Here is an 18,702-nt window from a genome sequence, read left to right as displayed (position 1 = left end):
GGGAAGTTATTATGGGGGTCCAGGTTCAGAAACAGAATGGGGTATCTTTAGAATATGCCGAGACAAAGCCCCAGCAATCCGCTTGCTTGACGAGTGCTGCGGCCACTTCTGCATATCGTCCACATAGGAGCTACTCATGAAAAACCCTGCACAGACAACAAATATACGGTATACTGAAGCAGCCGGCACCTGCCCCAAATATACAAATAGAGAAAAAACACACGATCTTAAGAACATTCATTTAATGGGATTTTCCTTTCAGTTGTAGGTATTTACAGCTAATAGAAGTTTAAACAGCCATAAACATCATGGATTGCAGCTGAAAAAAAATAAAAATATATATTTATAAAGATGGGGGGGAAAAAAACAAAACTTCCTTTTGTAACAAAAAAATGCAGTGCCATGTTCTTCTGAAATCTTTCCTTATGAGAAAGTGCAGGGTACTGGTAAAACATGAAACCAGCTCATCTTGTGTGGAAACCCATAGGGTGCTTACACAGTCCGGTGTGGGGGGGGGGTTTAGGTTTTTTTTGGTTTTTTTTGCACACTGGATTGCTAAAATACCTTGTAATACTGGAGCGAAAAAGACCAGGTTTTAGAAAAAAAACAAATTATAGGAGAAAACTCACAAATCCACAATCCAAAGAGGGGCAGAAGAAGAAAAGACATGGTGTAAAATATATACAGTTTATTTACAATTTGATTTTCGGGTTGTACAGTCTTCTCTTCAGTCCGCTGCTCCAGTCTGGTGAAGACAGATAGAAGATGGAAAAAAACCCAAAGAAAAAAAACAAAACCTGATGGAACACGATGGCAACATGCAAGGACTGGAGCAGCGGCCAAATTCTCTCAGATAAGTCCTCTTCTTTTCTTGTAGTCCTCTAAGTTCAATGATCTACGGGGTGCTCCGTCCTTAGCAGCGGGAGCTTTCGAAGAGATAGCGAGAGACTTGGATTCTACAAAAAAAAAAAAAAAAAAAGTAATATGATTAGATATTAGAGAATTTATTTTCTAGCTCATTTAAATACAATATTAAAAAGGATTAACAAGGGTATTGTCACGAATTACAAGGGGGACATATTTGTATCCCACCGTTGCCAATTTGTCATTACAAGGGGGATATATTCATATACCCCACCACTGCCACCATTTTGTCACGTACCCGCTTCTCAACACATGGGGATGCGCCTGCAAGGGTTAATCTGTCTCCTCTCACTCAGTCCAGCATTTAACCTCTGTCCTATGCTGCAGTGGGATTATAAATCACACCCCGACACAGACTGACACAGACTGCACACCCCACGCACCGAACACATGGGTGATGAGTCCCGGAAATACTACTACTATGTGCCAAACACCAGGAGCACACACTCTAAGGCTATGGATTCTTTAGACTAGAGCAACAATGTTCAGACTTAAAGTTTCAAGCTTTAATACAAAAGGTACAGTGCTTACAATAAAAAGGATATAAAAATGAAAATAAAAAGTGAGATAAATATGCAAGAACAGTGATAACATAAAAGGGAGAAAACTTACAGAAATATTGAACTTTGCATTCTGGCATTCTGTCCCCAAGGGAGGGGGGAATATGAAATTGAGTAAAACAGCTAGGCTGCCCCTCAGGCTGGGTTCACACGTAGCGGAACTCTTGCGGAAATTACCGCGAGAATTCCGGAATTCCATTCCGCGGGAAAATCAAATTTTAAATTCCCGCGATTTTCCCGTGGAAAAACTAGCAATTTGCAAGCGTAATTAGCTTGCAGAATTGCTAGCATTTTCCAAGCGATCTGTAGCATCGCTTGGAGAACTGATTAACAGGTTGGTCACACTCGCCAAACAGTGTTTGACGAGTGTGACCAACTTTTTACTATTGAGGCCGCCTATGCGGCATCAGTAGTAAAAGATAGAATGTAAATAATAATTAAAAAAATATTGTTATTCTCGCCTTCCGATGTCCCGCGCAGTCTTCCCGCCTCTCTCCACGCTCCCAGTAAGCCTTTGCAAGCGATGATGTCCGTCCTCGCGGGATCGCAATGTCTCGCGGTAATTCGCGATGACGTCGTGCGAATGACCGCGAGACTTCGCGATCCCGCGAGAACGGACATCATCGCTTGCAAAGGCTTACTGGGAGCGTGGAGAGAGGCGGGAAGACTGCGCAGGACATCGGAAGGCGAGAATAACAATATTTTTTATTTTAAATTCTATTTTTTACAGGGATATGGTGCCCAAAGCCCGGAGGACAGTCTCCTCTCCTCCGGACCGTGGGTACCATTCGCAATTGTTCTGCTTACTTTTCGCATGGTGTGCACAGCCACATGCGGAAAGTAAGCAGAACAACGCATTCCTATGGGTGCGGGATCGCCGCGATTCCGCAAATTAATGAGCATGCTGCGTTTTTCACCGCGAAGCGCTGCATTAGCACAGCATTGCGGAATGCCATAGGAATGCATAGGATGCTTATTTTTTGCGTTTTCGCGGCAAAATCGTGTGGTAAAAAACGCCACGTGTGAACCCAGCCTCACTTTGAGCAGGTTTTTACGTGTACAGGCCTAATTTATAGATTAACTGGGAGATTGGATTTCTAGACCAGCCTCTCATGTTAATATTCTAATTCTTGATTTGTGACTAGATTATGGCTATTTAACCATGAATACAATATTTTCCTCTGAGCACTATTTGTGTGATCTTTCTCGTAGACAGATAGTGTCAAGCTGCAATTGGCGTCTCCCTTAGAAGAGTCAGGTGGTGTGAAATGTTTACACTTTGTGTGTTCTTGGCAAGGCCCCCTGGAGAGACTGGAAACAGGAGACTTCCTTTCTCTGGATAACATATGCTATCACATTTGTGAAAGCTGAAAGTCTAAGGACAGATGCTAATTTTTAATTTTATATATATATATATATATATATATATACACACATACATACACATATACACACACACACATACACACACACATACTGTACATATTTCACTACAGGTACTTTTGTAACAGTTGGGGATTAAGTATTGTTTTCTTATTACTTAAATCATTATCGGAAATTGGTTTCATTAAAAAATAACATCTACCATTTGCACGTGATTGCTAGATGGAGAATGAGTTAACTAAGACTCCATCAGTGAGCTCATTCTAAGGTTCTGGGTTTGTAGCATGGAGCTCCTTACAACTGATTTATGACAACAGATTACCTTAATGTTGAATGTGCAGGGAAACGAAGCCAAAACCTTTAAAAAGGCAAACATTACAAACTTTCTAATGAAACCCAATTGCAAAAATGATCTTTGCAATGAACTTTTTTTTCTAACAAAATGTCCCCAAAAGGTGAACTACCCCTTTAAGTTTCAGATTATTATTTTGGGGAGGGTAGTAAACAGCAGCAGGAAAGACCACCACCGGTGGATCGGACACTCTCTGCTGAAGTCATTGGTAACCTCAATAAATTGTAATATTAACACCTTCAACCTTCAACTTTTTCCAAGAGCCAAAACTTTTTTTTTCCCTCCATCTACATAGCCATGTGATGGCTTTAGTTGTACTGTTGAATGACACCATTAACTTTACCACTCTCTTAGCTTGACTAATTAGTGGACACCATGTAGCGTTTGCAGAGCCCCTCTGTAAACCCCCACAAGTGACCTCATTTTAGACACTAGACCCCTCAGGCAACGTATCTAGAGGTGCAGTGAGCCCACCGTGAACCCACAAGTGCATCACAGAATTTTATAACGTAGAGCAGTGAAAAAGAAAAAAATACATTTTTCACACAAACCATGTACCTTTTGCCTCAAATTTTTCATTTTCATAAAAGGTAGCAAAAGAAAATGACCACATGATACGCTGTGCAATTTCTCCTGAAAACAACGATACAACATAGGTGGGGGGAAACTACTGTTTGTGTGCACGGCAGGACTCGGAAACAAAAGGTGCACCAACTGAATGTTGGAGCGCAATTTTGGCTGGAATAGATAGTAGATGCCATGTCGCATTGGCAGAGCACCTGATTTGCCGTAACAGTGGAAACCTCAACAAGTGACCATTTTGGAAACTCCACCTTGAGGAATTCATCTAGGGATGTAGTGAGCAATTTTATTTCTCAGTCATTTCATAGAATTGTATGACATTGGGGTGAGTAAATGGAAAATTACCATTGTTTAAACAAAAAAAAAAAAGTTGCTCTGGTCTCAAGTTTTTAATTTTCAAAAAGGGACAATAGAAGAAAATGAAAGGTATAACTGTGTGCAATTTCTCCTGAGAACGCCAATACCCAATATGTGGCCGAAAACTTCATTTGAGGCACAGTGCTCAGCTCATAAGGGAAGAAGTGTCATATTGGAGTTCAAAGTTTGCTTGAATGGTTTGAGAGTGCCATGTCACATTGGCAGAGGCCCTGAGGTGATAGAACAGCAGAAACCCCCATATATGACCTAATTTTACAAACTACAACCCCCCGCCCAATTTATTCATCAGGGTGTGCACACGTAAGCGTTTTTCCGCTTTTAAGCGTTTTTACTGGCAAAATCGCTTAAAAAAACGCTTAAAAGAAGCATCCCATTCATTTTAATGAATTCTGCACTTTGTGCATATTGATGTTTTTTTCGCGAAAAAAAGCATCGCGGTAAAAAACACAGCATGCTCATTAATTTCGTGGAAAAATCCACATTTCTATTTTCTACGAGACTGGGGTCGCTCCGGAAGAAAAATGCATAAAAAAACCACACGGAAAATGCACATTTTCTGGGAAGGAGTCCGGTTTTCAGTCAGGAATTTTCTGCGTACCTGGGTACATAGCCTCAAGGGGTGCAGTGATCATATTGACACTACAGAATTTTTTTTATTTTTTATTTTATTTTTTTTTAACATTGAGCAAGGAAAAACTAAAACATTTTTACCACTAAAATGTTGTTTTAGCCCCAAATGTTTAATTTTTCTAAGACAATCTTAACAGGGGACAGGGCGGCTTTAAGCACTATTTTATTGCAGCCGCGGCCGATTTCCCCGAGTCCGGTCCCAGGCATCCCCCTTTCATCCCTGGCCGCGCCCCCTCTCTGGTTTCCCTGGCCATTCTCTACCGAGCGCTTGAATTTCAGACTCTCTCTGGGCCAATAGGAGGCCTCACTGGGTCAGAGAGTGTCTGCTCTGGCCAGGCCACGTCCCCCGCTTTGCGCGTGTGTTTTCAGTTCCTTTTTTCTCGCCTATCGGAGCTCCCTCTCCCGGCCGGGAAACGCCCCCCCCAACGATTCTCCAATCAGATTTGCTCTCTGTTCAGGCCGGCTGACAGATCCTTCGGGCTGCCCACGCCACCAGGTGTGTCAGCCAATCAGATACAGTCTTTCGTTTTCACCGGCCAGCATTTTCCCAAGGATACCAGTAGAAATTAGACCCCCAAAGTTGATGTGCAATTTTTCCTGAGTACGCTGATACCCCATATGTTGGGGTAAACCACTGTTTGGGCACACGTCGGGGCTTGGAAGGGAGGGAGCACCGTTTGACTTTTTGAACGCAAAATTGGCTGGAATCAATGGTTGCACCATGTCGCGTTTGGAGACCCCCGTGATGTGCCTAAACAGTGGAAACCCCTCAATTCTAACTTTAACCCTAACCCCAACACATGCCTAACCACAGCCCTAACCCCAACACACCCCTAACCCAAATTCTAACTCTAATTCCAACCCTAACCCTCTTTCCAACCCTAACCCTCTTTCCAACCCTAACCCTCTTTCCAACCCTAATGGAAAAATAATACAAATTTCTTTATTTTATTAGTTGTTCCTGCCTATGGGGGTGAAAATCAGGGGGTTTATTTACTTTCATTCTATTTTGATCACTGTGAGAGTTTACCACAGTGATCAAAATGAATGAAAGGAAATTGCAGCAGGCGGGCGCACTGTGCATGCGCCCGCCATTTTCCAATATGGCGGCGCCCATGGTCCGGGACCGCGGGACACCGGGAGCCATAGCTGCACTCGATGAGTACCGGGGGGGGGGGGGGGGGGGGGGGTGCGATCGGAAGGTGAAAGGTGGGGGGAAGCGGAGGGAAGGCGGGGTCGAATCGGTGTCACCAGCCATGTCCGATGCTACAGCAGCGTCGGACATGGCTGGATTGTAATATTTCATCAATTTTCATTGATTAAATATTACTATCGCTCTGATTGGCTGTTGAAAGTGAAACAGCCAATCAGAGCGATCGTAGCCATGTGAGGGCGAAGCCCCCTGTATCTGCGGGTCGAGTGACCCGCAGGGGGGCTTTGAAGTCATGACACAGGGTATGCGTCGTTGGTCGGAATGGCACCGACTTTCATGATGCATACGCTGTGTCACTGCTCGTGAAGTGCTTGCATTTACGAGCTCTATCCAACAATATTCATTTATTAAACTGGGAATAATCCCTTACAGTAAATATATATCTCCATATACACATTTCATATTTGTTGGATGAACATCTTTGAAGATGGTTTTCATTTACCTGAACTGGGGACTTGTAAGTCAATTTTCACATCAAAGTCATGCACTTTAAATAGGTCCTCTGACAGGTCGCTGGTTGACTTTGTGTTGCCGTCTTTATCTTTGCTTTGATTCTGGAAGATAAAGATGAATTTGGATTACAGTGAATAAAGATCTCACCCAGGTGGACCTGAGCTCTGCTGGATAGCAGACATGGGGTGGGCTCTTACTGTTGCATTATCTTTAGCAGGTTCTGGGTTTCCCGTTGATCCATACTTGGCATTCAACTGCGCAATAATAGCAGCCTGTACTGCAGGGTCCCTGGACTGGGAATTCAAAGGAGACAGGTTAATCATTTTTTCCCCTTTTTGGGTCTTTGCCCTTTCATTCCCCATCATATAACTAGTCAAGAAGGCTAAAATGAGACGTTTACCCCAAATCTCATTACAGGTTTCAAACAATCAGATTACCAATGACTATCTAGGGGTAATGTCCTGAAAGGTCACTGGTATCCTATAATGATACTGAAGAGGGGGAATAAGTAGAATCACTTACATTGGATACCATCGTAGGTTTGCATTGTCTCCTGGTGAAGGGATCCATCTGCTGCTGCTTCATGCTCTGAGACTCTGCCTACAAAAGAAGGTACCGTCAGCGAACTACAACACTAAGCCTGAATTCACACCTCCAAGTCTCACTGCCTTCTACCATCACTAGGTCTTTTGATCTGAACTCAACAGCTTTATATATGACTAGATTGCTCAGTACAGATCATAAGACCCGCAGCTGCTACAGGACTCAATACACAGACAGGGAAAAGTGGACATGCAAAACCAGTCATCTCCCATTGTCAGGGCTGAGGAAATCCCAACAGTCAGACATCCAACAATCACCCTGAGGATAGGAGACATATGTATTTAGAGCTAGAACCGTGACTGGCAGCAGATGTTATACAAGATAATGTTAGCAATTACAAGTCTAATGCGAACTCACCACTAAGGCCTTCTCAGATTCCACGATGTTCCACTCTCGGTTCCTCTGATTAATGTAGCTGCAATTGACAGGAAAGTGAAGACATACTAAATATGTGACAAAACTACAAAATCAATTTGTAAAGAATATTTGCGTTTTCTTCGCGTGATTGAATGTGATAACTAGTTGGGACATTCATCTTCTGTCACACAGTTTTGATAAATACAACCCAATGAAGTGACCATTACTCATCCTCACCTAATGGCAGAAATATTCTTCGTCCGTTGACGATCAAGAGCTTCAGCCCTTTCCTCCAATTCATTCAGCTCGTCTTGGATCCTTTTAGCCCGATCCTGTTCTCCTGCCTCCTCGGCCATGGCCTAAAACAATGTCAATTAGTAAAGCCAGCTAGGTCTTGGGGTTATTTTTTATATTATTAAATGTATTTTTTGGGAATAAGAATTAAATTACAAGTATTGGATCTTTTGGCTTCTGCAGCCTCTATGCATCACAGTACAGGGCAGACTATTGAAGCAAAGCTGAACTTTGATGTGGTCGTAAATCAGCATAGACTATATTTCAGGGAAAGATAGATCAGAGCTTCAGGATAATAATCCAGGCAGTTTCATTGTTTGCTACATGTAATGCAAGAGACTTCTGGAAATACCCATTGTTCTTAAGAAAAAAAAGACAAAACAAAAAAAACACGTGGCTTTATTTTAGGAAGTCTAATCAGTAAGTGATGGTTATACCTTATCTTTCAGGAGCTGGGTTTTCTTCATAGCATAATTAGGGGGAGCTTTCCTAAACCGTTCCTTTTCTTTTACAATCTGCAACAGGTTTGAGAACAGCAGCGGTGGTGAGCCATAAATAAGATGATCCAGTAAAAGACTTTTTGCGTGACAGGTGGAAAACATTGCAAACATTTCACAAGTGTTGGGAGCACTGACTCTTATTATTGACTACACTAAACCTCATATAATCACGAGACTTGTATAAATTTAGCATTAATTAAAATAGCTCCTATTCCTGTAGAGGTTTTCTAGCCATAGACTTACAGAGAGAATATTCAAAACGTGACCTCCGCTCCACAAAGTAATCACTAAGTGATCCGGCAGGCAGTGGACCGGTGTGGGGATGAAATTGGGAGAAGACAGTGACCGGCTATACCCGACTACACTTTCGTACAAGATATCTAACACACAGGGGGCATAACACTGCTCACCGTAGTGCTCTTATGAAGGGAACCTGACCGCTGGATAAACACCTAAACACTAATTAGTGAACGTCGTGAATTTGCCCATGCGCAGTGGACCTCTACCTACATAACAGGGCATTCAAGTCACACTGCACATGCTCAGAGTCACGGAGTTCCCTAGCAAAGTTTTGGGTGGAAAGAGAGAGGGTCTGGATCAGGGATCGACATCTGCGTAGTACAAGTACAGACTACTTACGTCCTCGATGTCCTGGTCGTTGAACTTATAGTTCATGGCCTCTTTAATAGTTACTTCTTTTTTGTTAATCTCGTCCAGTGTGGGGAGCTGCATGCTCGCTGAGAACATCTACAGACCAGAAAGAGGGTTTTTAAAAAAAACTAAAAACATAAAAAACAAATGACAACTTATTGGAACAGACTGTGCTGTGTTATGGTGTTAACAGAAATAACAGAATGGAATAAACCTCTTAAATTACAGAATACACATTTGGTAAAGAAAAAGGCAATACTCACAGCTTCCTTCCATTTCATGAATTCACTTTCTGTGAACTCCTGGTTGGACACAAACTCTAGGCGAAATACTCTCTGGTCATTCCCATGTCTTAAAGAAAAAAGGAAGCAGAAGTATGTCACAAATATGATAGGAGATAATCATTGTTACAGGCACCATGTCCAGAGGGGTATTACCTGAGCTGCAAACCTTTGTTTGTCCTCGTGCTGCCCAGTTGGTAAACTTTTGCCGTTTCCACTACACCAGTGATTTCGGCCACCTGTGAAAGAAAGACCTTGCACATATAAAAACTGTGCAGAACAGGTGCCCTGTGTGAGCTCTCTCACCAGTCATCGGCATTAACACTGCTGCACAAATACTCTAAAGGGAGCACATGGTAAAGATGACATAAGAGGGGCTTGGACTGGCTCACTGGGCTCTCGATACCTGATCGATTTATGGCTCCATGGCAAAGGAGGATAAGGTGGAGGGGGTTAATGTATAACTTTTATTTATTCCCCTGCCTTAAACATGGTGACTTCCAGTGCCTGGACACACGGCTTACCCTGTACACAGGTTTGCTGTTGTGGTTGCCGATTCCGATCCGTACGAAGCATCCAGACACGGTCTTGGCGAAAAAGGGCATGTGGCACCAACGTTCCAATTTATGGCGCGACAGGCGGACTTTATTCAGTTCTTCCGGTAAGGAAACAGGCAAAGATTTTGGTGGAATTTCTTCGGTTCTGTAATAAAATTTTATTTTATACAATTTTCATGTAGATCTTATTTCTATGAAAATACTCAGAGCCATACTCATGGAGACCACCACGTCCTTACACTTAGTACAGCATCCTATATGGTAAAGTTATACAACACCATTACCCACCCAAGAACCCTGTCCTTCAAATTATTGGAGTGAGAATATTGCTCCCTGATTCGCAGCTCGATTGTGTAATAATCATCATTTATTCATGGCAGCAATGGAAAACTTACTCCATTTCATCTTCAGAAGAGGAAGACGATCTAGAGGAGCGGTCGCTCTTCTCACTAGACTTCTCATCTTCCTCCTCCTCTTCATCATCGGAGTAAACTTCGCTAGTCTTTAGAGGCTGCTTACGAGCAATAAGCTCAGCTTTAGAAAAGAGAAAAAAAGGAATTTAGTCAAACATTATACTAAATATTGCTACCATCTCAGTGGTTGGTTGACTGGAGGTGGTGCAACCGCTGAGACCTTCAGCGATGGCTAAAACTAGCAGTCCAAAATCAGATATGAATGGACCGGTGGTAAAGCAAATGAGCTCCATTCACACTATGCGACTGCTAGTGATGGTCATATAAAGCCACAGTCCAGTAGTCTGTAATAAGTACATCATACGGCACATTCAAGACCACCACTCCTATTCTTGTAGTGGAATCAGGATTCCCATTCTGCTGACCAGTGTGGGCCTCAGTGGTCGACCTCACTCCAAACTAACAGTTCTCACCTATCCACAGAAATTGGATTATAAATTGGTAGAGCGGCGGGACGCACGGTGGAAACCACCACAGAAAACCCATGCAGACACTGGGACAACATAGAAACTCCATGAGGATTTTGGCGTTTGTCCGCTTCAGTCCAATGAGTGCAAAGTAACTGTACTATCCACTGAGCCACCATACGGCCTATCATCCACTACAACTCCCAACGGACACCAATAATTTTTTTGTGCGACACACACCCCTGTGGTCATATGAGGAACGTCATACCAGTCTTGTTCTTTCTCTTTTCTCTCTCTGCTCGCAGTTCCTCCATAGCTTGGGACTTCTTGTCCAATTTCTCATCTCTCTTGGAGCGTCTCTCCTTATTATGAGACGTAACCTTCATTATAATTAAAAAAAAAAATTACAGAAGGAATTTTAATTTCAAATGCAAAAAGTTTTTCTATCTCAAGGTAAACGTTTGGCATTGCTAAATATTAAAAGTGTGTAATATACAGACTGCTAGGATTCAGCACTCCTAGCCAATTAGGTCCCAAAAGTATTTACTTTCAGTCTCTTCCCGACTAGATTCTCTTTCACGTCTCAATGCTCTACTGAGAGAAGCGGATAAGAATCTAGTCAGTCAGTGACAAGTGTACAAACTGTGATCACAGCTAACAGTGGCTAGCAGATCTCAATCTTAACAATATGCATATTACACACCATTAGTATTCGGCAGGCCGCAATTAACTAGATGACGACACTTTCACGTCCTGTGGATATCAGCTTTGTACCTGAGCCTGAGCTTCCAAGATCTGCGTTTGCTTTTTCTTTTCTTGCTCTTCATCGTGCTTCTTCTTTTTCTCTTTCTTCTCCTTGCGCTTTGCAGTTTTCAGTTTCTTTTTAATCTCAAACCTATAACATAGATGAAAATTTTTAGCATGAAAAATTACAAGAGTGACTTCTTGTCCGTCCATAGGCCCTGCTAGGAGACTGACATCTAGGAGGGGGACCAACCTATGCACCATTGGACATTGTAAAGCGATGTTCTCCGCTTCCTTTATCAGCTTAGCATCCAATGAATGAAGCAGCATGAGTAGACCCATCCCCGCTCCATCCTCCTCACCCCTGTACATATAAGGATAATAGCGAGCGTACCGTCTTTTAAGCACTTCTCGTTTTTCAATCCGGTTAAATAACTCTTGTTCTCGTTCCTTCTCTGTCATCTGCTCCAGCCGTGCTCTGTCCTCGTCATCGCCCATAAGATCATCCCCATATCCATCACAGAACTCCTCTTCCTCTGAAGAGGAGTCTGAATCCGAGCTTGAGGAAGAACTGTTACTATCGGAGTCCGAAACTTCACCTGGAAACAAGGATTTCACAAAATATAGAAGAACTTTAATTACCTTAGACACACGTCATATTTATTAAAGGACATCTTAAAAGGGGATTCTACTGATGTGCAGTCCTTGGGGATATGGGCTCAACCTAACGCAAGTGACCCCTTCACTCTCCTGATTGTGGTCGGACCACAATCATACACTTCTGACATACCCCAATGATAAGCCATCGATGTGATTCTACAAACCTTCATAAAGGGGTTGTGTAGGACAAAAGACCTATAGACTGTCTACTTGTCAGTGACCACTGAACAATACATTGAGCTGTGAAAGCCCCCTGTCCTGTTGTGCATACCGCCGGTCAGTGAGGGTTTCTGACCTCCACCAATCTATTCTACAGAAAGATCAATCGTTGAGTCCTGGACAACCTTTTTAAAAGTGCAAAAATCAGTATGATGTTAAAAATGCAACCATTCCCACAGATTTATACCCCCTTATGAAGATTACTACTCACCTTCTTCAGGTGCAGAGCTCTCCCCCGAGCTGTCCTTTCCGGAGCTCCCTGAGGAGGCGCCTTTGTTAGTCGTCTTTTTCATGGACGCTTTCTTGTCAAGTCCTTTTCCAGGTTTTCCCTTTTTCTTATTTTTCACTCCTCCGACAGTCCACTATAAGAAGCAGAAATGAAAAGTCAGATTTTTTAGTTATGCTGCCCCCATAAAGAATAAAAAGGTATAGCTCCTCACTTCATCGTCACTGTCAGAGGTTTCAGAGTCAGAGGTTGCGGCAGGTTTGCTCACTGGCTGTTCCTTCTCTTCGGAGTCACTTCTCTTCCGCTTAGCGAGGGACAACAACTCCTAGGAGGCAAAAATAACAATTTGTTTTTTGTGGAGGGAGAGAGGGAATTATTTAAAGGAACAATAACGCCAGAAATTACATAAATCCAATATCCCAGCAATTTCACCATTACTTTCATTTTTTAGATATTTTAATATTTGACAAAACAGAGACATAAAACTTGAGAAATACATAAAATCAGCAGTGCTGTCCGTCCTCCTGCATGTCACGAGCCTCGCATGTCAATACCTGGCACTGCCGCCGGCAATCGGGACCTATAATATGGCTAGGAAATTCATATACGATACCCATGTATATCCCATATTGCCAAGGGTTTCCTAGGCGAACAAAACTTTTTAATGAAAAATATATCGTCTTGGGTGAACATTGGTGGTGTAAGGACAGATTGGGCATAAAGGGATCTGTACCAAGTAGGTAAGTTACAGTGATCGGCTCACTCCAGCAGTCCCAGTCAAGCTCGACCTCTGCTCCATTCAGAGGGGACTTTGCTACGGCTCTTAGGATCTGTGGTGGTTTAGTAGGACATTGTCCACGGTCATATGGATGATTATGGTATCTCACACCACTCCTCTTCATTTTGGGAGTCAGCAGTTAACTCTCTGAAGAATGAGCTATTGAGTAGCAGCGTCTATTAGATGGGGCAGGGCTGGCTCACATTTGAGAAATATCCAGAAAACACTGCCGCCCTTCAGGACAAAATGGTGCACTACTAGGACACGCCATCACTTTATGCTGGGAAAGAGGCCCATTTCTGAGATCTCAAATGGAAAAATGTGAAAGTATGTGCACGGCAGCACCTCCCTGCCACCTACTATATGCAGCACCACACTACAACAGCAGCCCCTTTCCAGATCAGAGGTCTGAGCACCCCTAGAAATATGCCATCACTATAAAATCCCCTATAACATGTACAGCCTTACTCTTAGACTGTAGGTTACATTCACACATCAAATATTCGATTAAGTTTGCACCAAAAAAGTGTAATGAAATTGGCATGTGATTTTATTGCAGATTTTGCTGCAGGGAGGCGGCAGATTTCACACTACTGAAATCTGCAACAGATTTGAAGCAATCTGATGCAGATGTCATAACCATTATAGGCGTTCCTTCATCCTCATTAGGGCGTACAGTTACAAAGTAAATGCTTTGCAAACTTTGCAATTTAATAAACCCCCCCCCCCCCCCCTTCGTTCAATTACAGAGTCATTTGTAGGCTAAGTCAACACTAGGCGATTTTTCGGCTTTTTTATGCCAATTTTGAGCTGCGTTTTACAGTACAAGTTATGTATGAGATTTCATATATCTCATGCACACATATTGGTTTTTTGCTATCAGGATTTGGTGCTTTGCATGCTTTTTGGACAGAGAATATCACTACTTTCAACATTTTTTACCCATTGAATTGAACAAAATTCCTGCAGGAAAAAAAAAAAACGCTGCCAAAAAAAGTCCAGTGTGAACTTAATGTTATTGTTTGCTCCTCATTGCCTAGCTTATTAGCCACCTCTGGATGGGGCCAGCTTCAGTGCTTCCCTGATTGCAGCATTAGAGAGGGCACAGTTCAGACAAACCTAACAATGAAGACACTAGTCTGAACTGTCAATCATCAGAAGCGTACCGGCCCCGGCAGGCAGGAAACTGGGAGCAGCTACTCCTGATTGATGACTTTAAGGGGTCCCAAGCCCTCAATGTTTAACCAGCGAGAATAGGACCTCCGGGACCACTGCAGATAGACCCATTCAATCAATGCATGACCAGTGTGGGGTCCTCAAGGTTGTTCCATAAACTTCTAGGCCAGGCCCCCCCCCCCCCCAAAGACAAGAGGTGGACATGAATGCATAGATCTTTCAATTCTTATTTTTTAGGGGAGCTACAAAAAACGCCTTGAGTGCTTGCCTGCCAATTCTCAGCAAGTTAATATCAGCAATTTGAGAGAGATCTGGTCACATACGGCCACCTCTCTACAACAGAGAGCAAAGGGGCGCTCTACACAAGGTAGATAAGGGCACAACACCATCAGCCATTTACGGGACATCTTATTGATGTGCCACATATGTCCCAGGTAAAAATAACCCTTTAAAAGGGATCATCCACCCAAGAGCAATGACAGTATATTCTCACGCTGGGGTCCCCTTTAGATACCCTAACTTAATGCTGTAGTGTACATCTACATGGGAAAGAGGAGCAGAAAATGTACCAGCAAATTCGCCAGCACATTACAGTACCATTAAGGAATCAGATCTGATCCACACGCTGCAGAATTTTTCCGCATCAGAATTGACCGTGGTGAGGATTTTATAATGCCACATTACATCAGTTTCTGTTGCAGATTATCACCCCTTTCAATATTACTAGTGCAGGATTGCCGCCAGGTAGCCTTCCGACCACTGCAAACTCATCCTTACTGTCAGAACAAAGTGGCGATGTTAATATTCAGGACCGCTCTGTTCAGAAACAGCACTTTATTGGGAAGTTAGGGGTATCAGTCATTAGACCCCTTTGGGGTAAGTGAACACGGTCAGGAATTGGCAGCGCTTTGGAGACGGCGCATGTCCACTGTGTTCAAGGCGCTGCCAGCTATTGAACGCATGTGTTCATCGGACAGTGTGGACTCACTGCGTCCGATGCATTGCATGGGTGAAATTCATCTTGTGGAGGCTCACGTCTCCTCACGATAGACATGCTGCAGTCTGGAAAGACGCGCCGCATGTCCATCCCAGCGGGTGAGCCGTGGGCGTCTGTGGACGCATAGTGGGCATGGCATTTCTTCAGATCCCATCCACTATGCTGTAACATCTGGACGCTGCACAAGTACACAGAGGCCAACCCGCAGGATTTACTGATCGTGTGCGGGTATCAGATACCACTCACTTTCAGAACAGAAGTGACGGGTGCAGAGAACGTTACGGACCCCATACACCAGTGATTCGTGCATGAGTTCTAGCAGATGTGTGGTGTTGTAACATGATTGTTCTGATGTAGGAGTGAGTGGCAGTGGATAACCCCTTTAAATGTCACTGATGGGAAGAGCCCTTTAGAAAGTAGATAATACGATCACTTTTATTATAGCAGGAGGACACCAGGGTCTGAAGAATAGAAGGAAGACCAGCAATCCGATGGCTTGACACAATCATGATAACAGAGAAGACCGAATTTCCTACAAATCGTTCATCCATCAAGTCACCATGGCTCGAGACCAAGCCGAAGGCTGTTAACTGATAAACATTATAGTGGGAGGGGTGGATGATCTCTGGGACCCTTACTAATCCAGGGACTGAAGGAGAAGAGCTGTTGTAGCAGCGCACCCCTTTCACATATTTACTGCAGTAAAGGGGCATTTCTGGTCACTCTCGGCAACTTGGCTACCCGGGAGAAGGGAAAATACTATAAAAGTGCTTCCATCCATCCTCAAAACCACAGGTCTCTAAAAAGTGAGAGCCAGTGATCAATAGAGGATGGCAAAGCCTTCTCCAAGAAAACCATCCCCATTTGCATTGCACTTTTCATGAGACAGCAGTGATTCCAGCAGCAGCATACAGCAATCTGCATCCTGGATAAAGTCGCCCCCATCCTAAATTTGAAGTCATCTCTTGGCCACGGTGTTGGGTATAACTTCCAACAGCTGGGACCCCACCAATCTTAGGAACAGAGGTTGCACATTCACACCAGTCATTAATGGGAGTGCTGACCACCAGCCAACCACAAGTGGTCTCAGACAGAATGAATGAACCTTCGTTCTTAGGACTGTGGGGGTCCCAGACGAGGCAAGGAAGCCCTCAGCCTTCCGGCAGAGGATTACAACAGAGAGAAGACAGCCCCTAGCCCCACGCCAGAGGGTCCCAGCAGGGGAAAGGCGGCTCCTAACCCCACGGCAGAGGGTCCCAGCAGAGGAAAGGTGGCCCCTAGCCCCACGGCAGAGGGGTCCCAGCAGAGGAAAGGCGGCTCCTAACCCCATGGCAGAGGGGTCCCAGCAGAGGAAAGGCGGCTCCTAACCCCATGGCAGAGGGTCCCAGCAGAGGAAAGGCAGCTCCTAACCCCATGGCAGAGGGTCCCAGCAGAGGAAATGTGGCCCCTAGCGTCACGGCAGAGGGGTCCCAGCAGAGGAAAGGTGGCCCCTAACCCTACGGCATGGGGGTCCCAGCAGAGGAAAGGCAGCCCCTACCCCCACGGCATGGGGGTCCCAGCAGAGGAAAGGCAGCCCCTACCCCCACGGCATGGGGGTCCCAGCAGAGGAAAGGCAGCCCCTACCCCCACGGCATGGGGGTCCCAGTAGAGGGAAGGCAGCCCCTACCCCCACGGCAGAGGGTCCCAGCAGAGGAAAGGCAGCTCCTAACCCCACGGCAGAGGGTCCCAGCAGAGGAAAGGTGGCCCCTAGCCTCACGGCATGGGGGTCCCAGCAGAGGGAAGGCGGCCCCTAACCCCACTGCAGGGGGGTCCCAGCAGAGGGAAGGCGGCCCCTAACCCCACGGCAGGGGGGTCCCAGCAGAGGAAAGGTGGCCCCTAACCCTACGGCATGGGGGTCCCAGCAGAGGAAAGGTGGCCCCTAACCCTACGGCATGGGGGTCCCAGCAGAGGAAAGGCAGCCCCTACCCCCACGGCAGAGGGTCCCAGCAGAGGAAAGGCAGCCCCATGCCATCTGGCAGGTAGCCTCCCATCCCCATGAATGGAGACAATGTGAGGGCAGATCAAGTCTCCGCTCTCATGTGTAGCACTACAACAGCCAGCAGTCTGGCGAGGGCTGGGCGGCCGCAGTCATAGACGTGGTACAATACACAGCGCCCCGGGTGTGATGGACCACAGATGCCCCCCCGGCGTCACTTGGGCACAAGGAATAGTCGGTGCCCAGCTATAGTCCAACCGGGGCTCTGTGATCCCACCGCTGCCAGGAGGAGCTAGCAGAGCCCTGCTGATTACTCCTGCGGCATTACAGCGGCGTGTGCACAGAGTCCACAGTCACAGCCTCCCACAGAGCCCATGGCGACCACATAAAGGCTCCTGAGCGCCAGCAGCCCGGGCCCGGGAGAAGGGCACTTGGCCCAAGTCACTCCCGAGCCATAACAAAGCATCTGCCGCCCACCTGGTCCAGGTTGTCGTCGCTGCCGCTATCATCTGAGTCAGAGTCGATCACTATCCGGTTCTTCCGCTTCTTCACCATGACTGCAGCTTGTGTGCAGCACGGCCGCGGCGCCGGAACCTCTACCAGCACTCAGAACACGTCTGCGCACGCGTACGATTCCTCAGCGTTCTAACCACGCCTCTGGATATTGTGACGCCAGTACGTACAAAAAAACGCATCCAAGCGTGGGCGTGACGCAAGACTCACGTGTCCTCTCCTGCGAAAAAGATGGGGAGAAAACACGTGACCCGTCCTCAGTTTTCCGTACCTGTCGGAATGTAGCGACTGTATCATCGCTATTAGTGGAGCCACTAAGACGAGAGCAATCGAGCGACTACATGGATCCCCTCAGCGGGCGCGAACGTGCTGCCGTCTTCTGGATGGGTAGTGGTATTACACGTTGGACCGGAGTTTAGCCTTTTACTGAGTTTTTGTCTATTACCTTCAGCACCCTCACTGTTTAAAATTGTTATGAGAAGTTTTTGGAGCAGAACAGTTCCAAATCTGAAAACTCCTTAGAAAGATGGAGGATCTGCTCATTTTTCTCTAAAAAAAAAAAAAAAGCTCAAAAAAGAAAACCTGAAACTCAGCTCCAAAAACCCAGGAAAAAACTCAGCGGATGGGTTGCTATGCCATCTACGGTAAACTACTGCCAATGGGTTGATGTGGCGATTAACGTACACAAAAGCTGATGGTCTGCTATGGTGTTTATCGTATACTACAGCCAATGGGCTGCTATGGTGTTTGCCATACACTAGTGCCAATGTGTTGCTATGGCGATTACCTACACTGCAGCCGATGGGCTGCTATGGT

At 45.1% G+C, this 18,702-nt stretch overlaps 1 protein-coding gene across 1 annotated transcript; it reads right to left on the bottom strand.

Annotated features, from left to right (window-relative positions):
- Positions 1 to 227: 227 nt before the first annotated feature.
- Positions 228 to 18,062, bottom strand: RTF1 (RTF1 homolog, Paf1/RNA polymerase II complex component). Its single transcript, XM_073566757.1, has 18 exons — positions 17,851 to 18,062; positions 12,662 to 12,772; positions 12,433 to 12,583; positions 11,737 to 11,941; positions 11,373 to 11,493; positions 10,867 to 10,978; positions 10,114 to 10,252; positions 9,686 to 9,863; positions 9,318 to 9,400; positions 9,144 to 9,231; positions 8,869 to 8,976; positions 8,167 to 8,244; positions 7,673 to 7,794; positions 7,436 to 7,493; positions 6,998 to 7,075; positions 6,673 to 6,768; positions 6,465 to 6,576; positions 228 to 956 (listed from the first exon to the last, which is right to left on the bottom strand). Exons 1-18 carry the CDS (start codon positions 17,926 to 17,928, stop codon positions 850 to 852), a joined length of 2,025 nt encoding a protein of 674 aa, XP_073422858.1. The 5' UTR covers positions 17,929 to 18,062; the 3' UTR covers positions 228 to 849.
- Positions 18,063 to 18,702: the final 640 nt, after the last annotated feature.

Source organism: Dendrobates tinctorius, unplaced genomic scaffold, assembly GCF_039654945.1.
Source record: "Dendrobates tinctorius isolate UK_male_01 unplaced genomic scaffold, ASM3965494v1 ptg000019l, whole genome shotgun sequence".
NCBI classification, from domain to species: Eukaryota; Metazoa; Chordata; class Amphibia; order Anura; family Dendrobatidae; genus Dendrobates; species Dendrobates tinctorius.
This window is presented reverse-complemented; position numbering and strand designations above follow the sequence as displayed.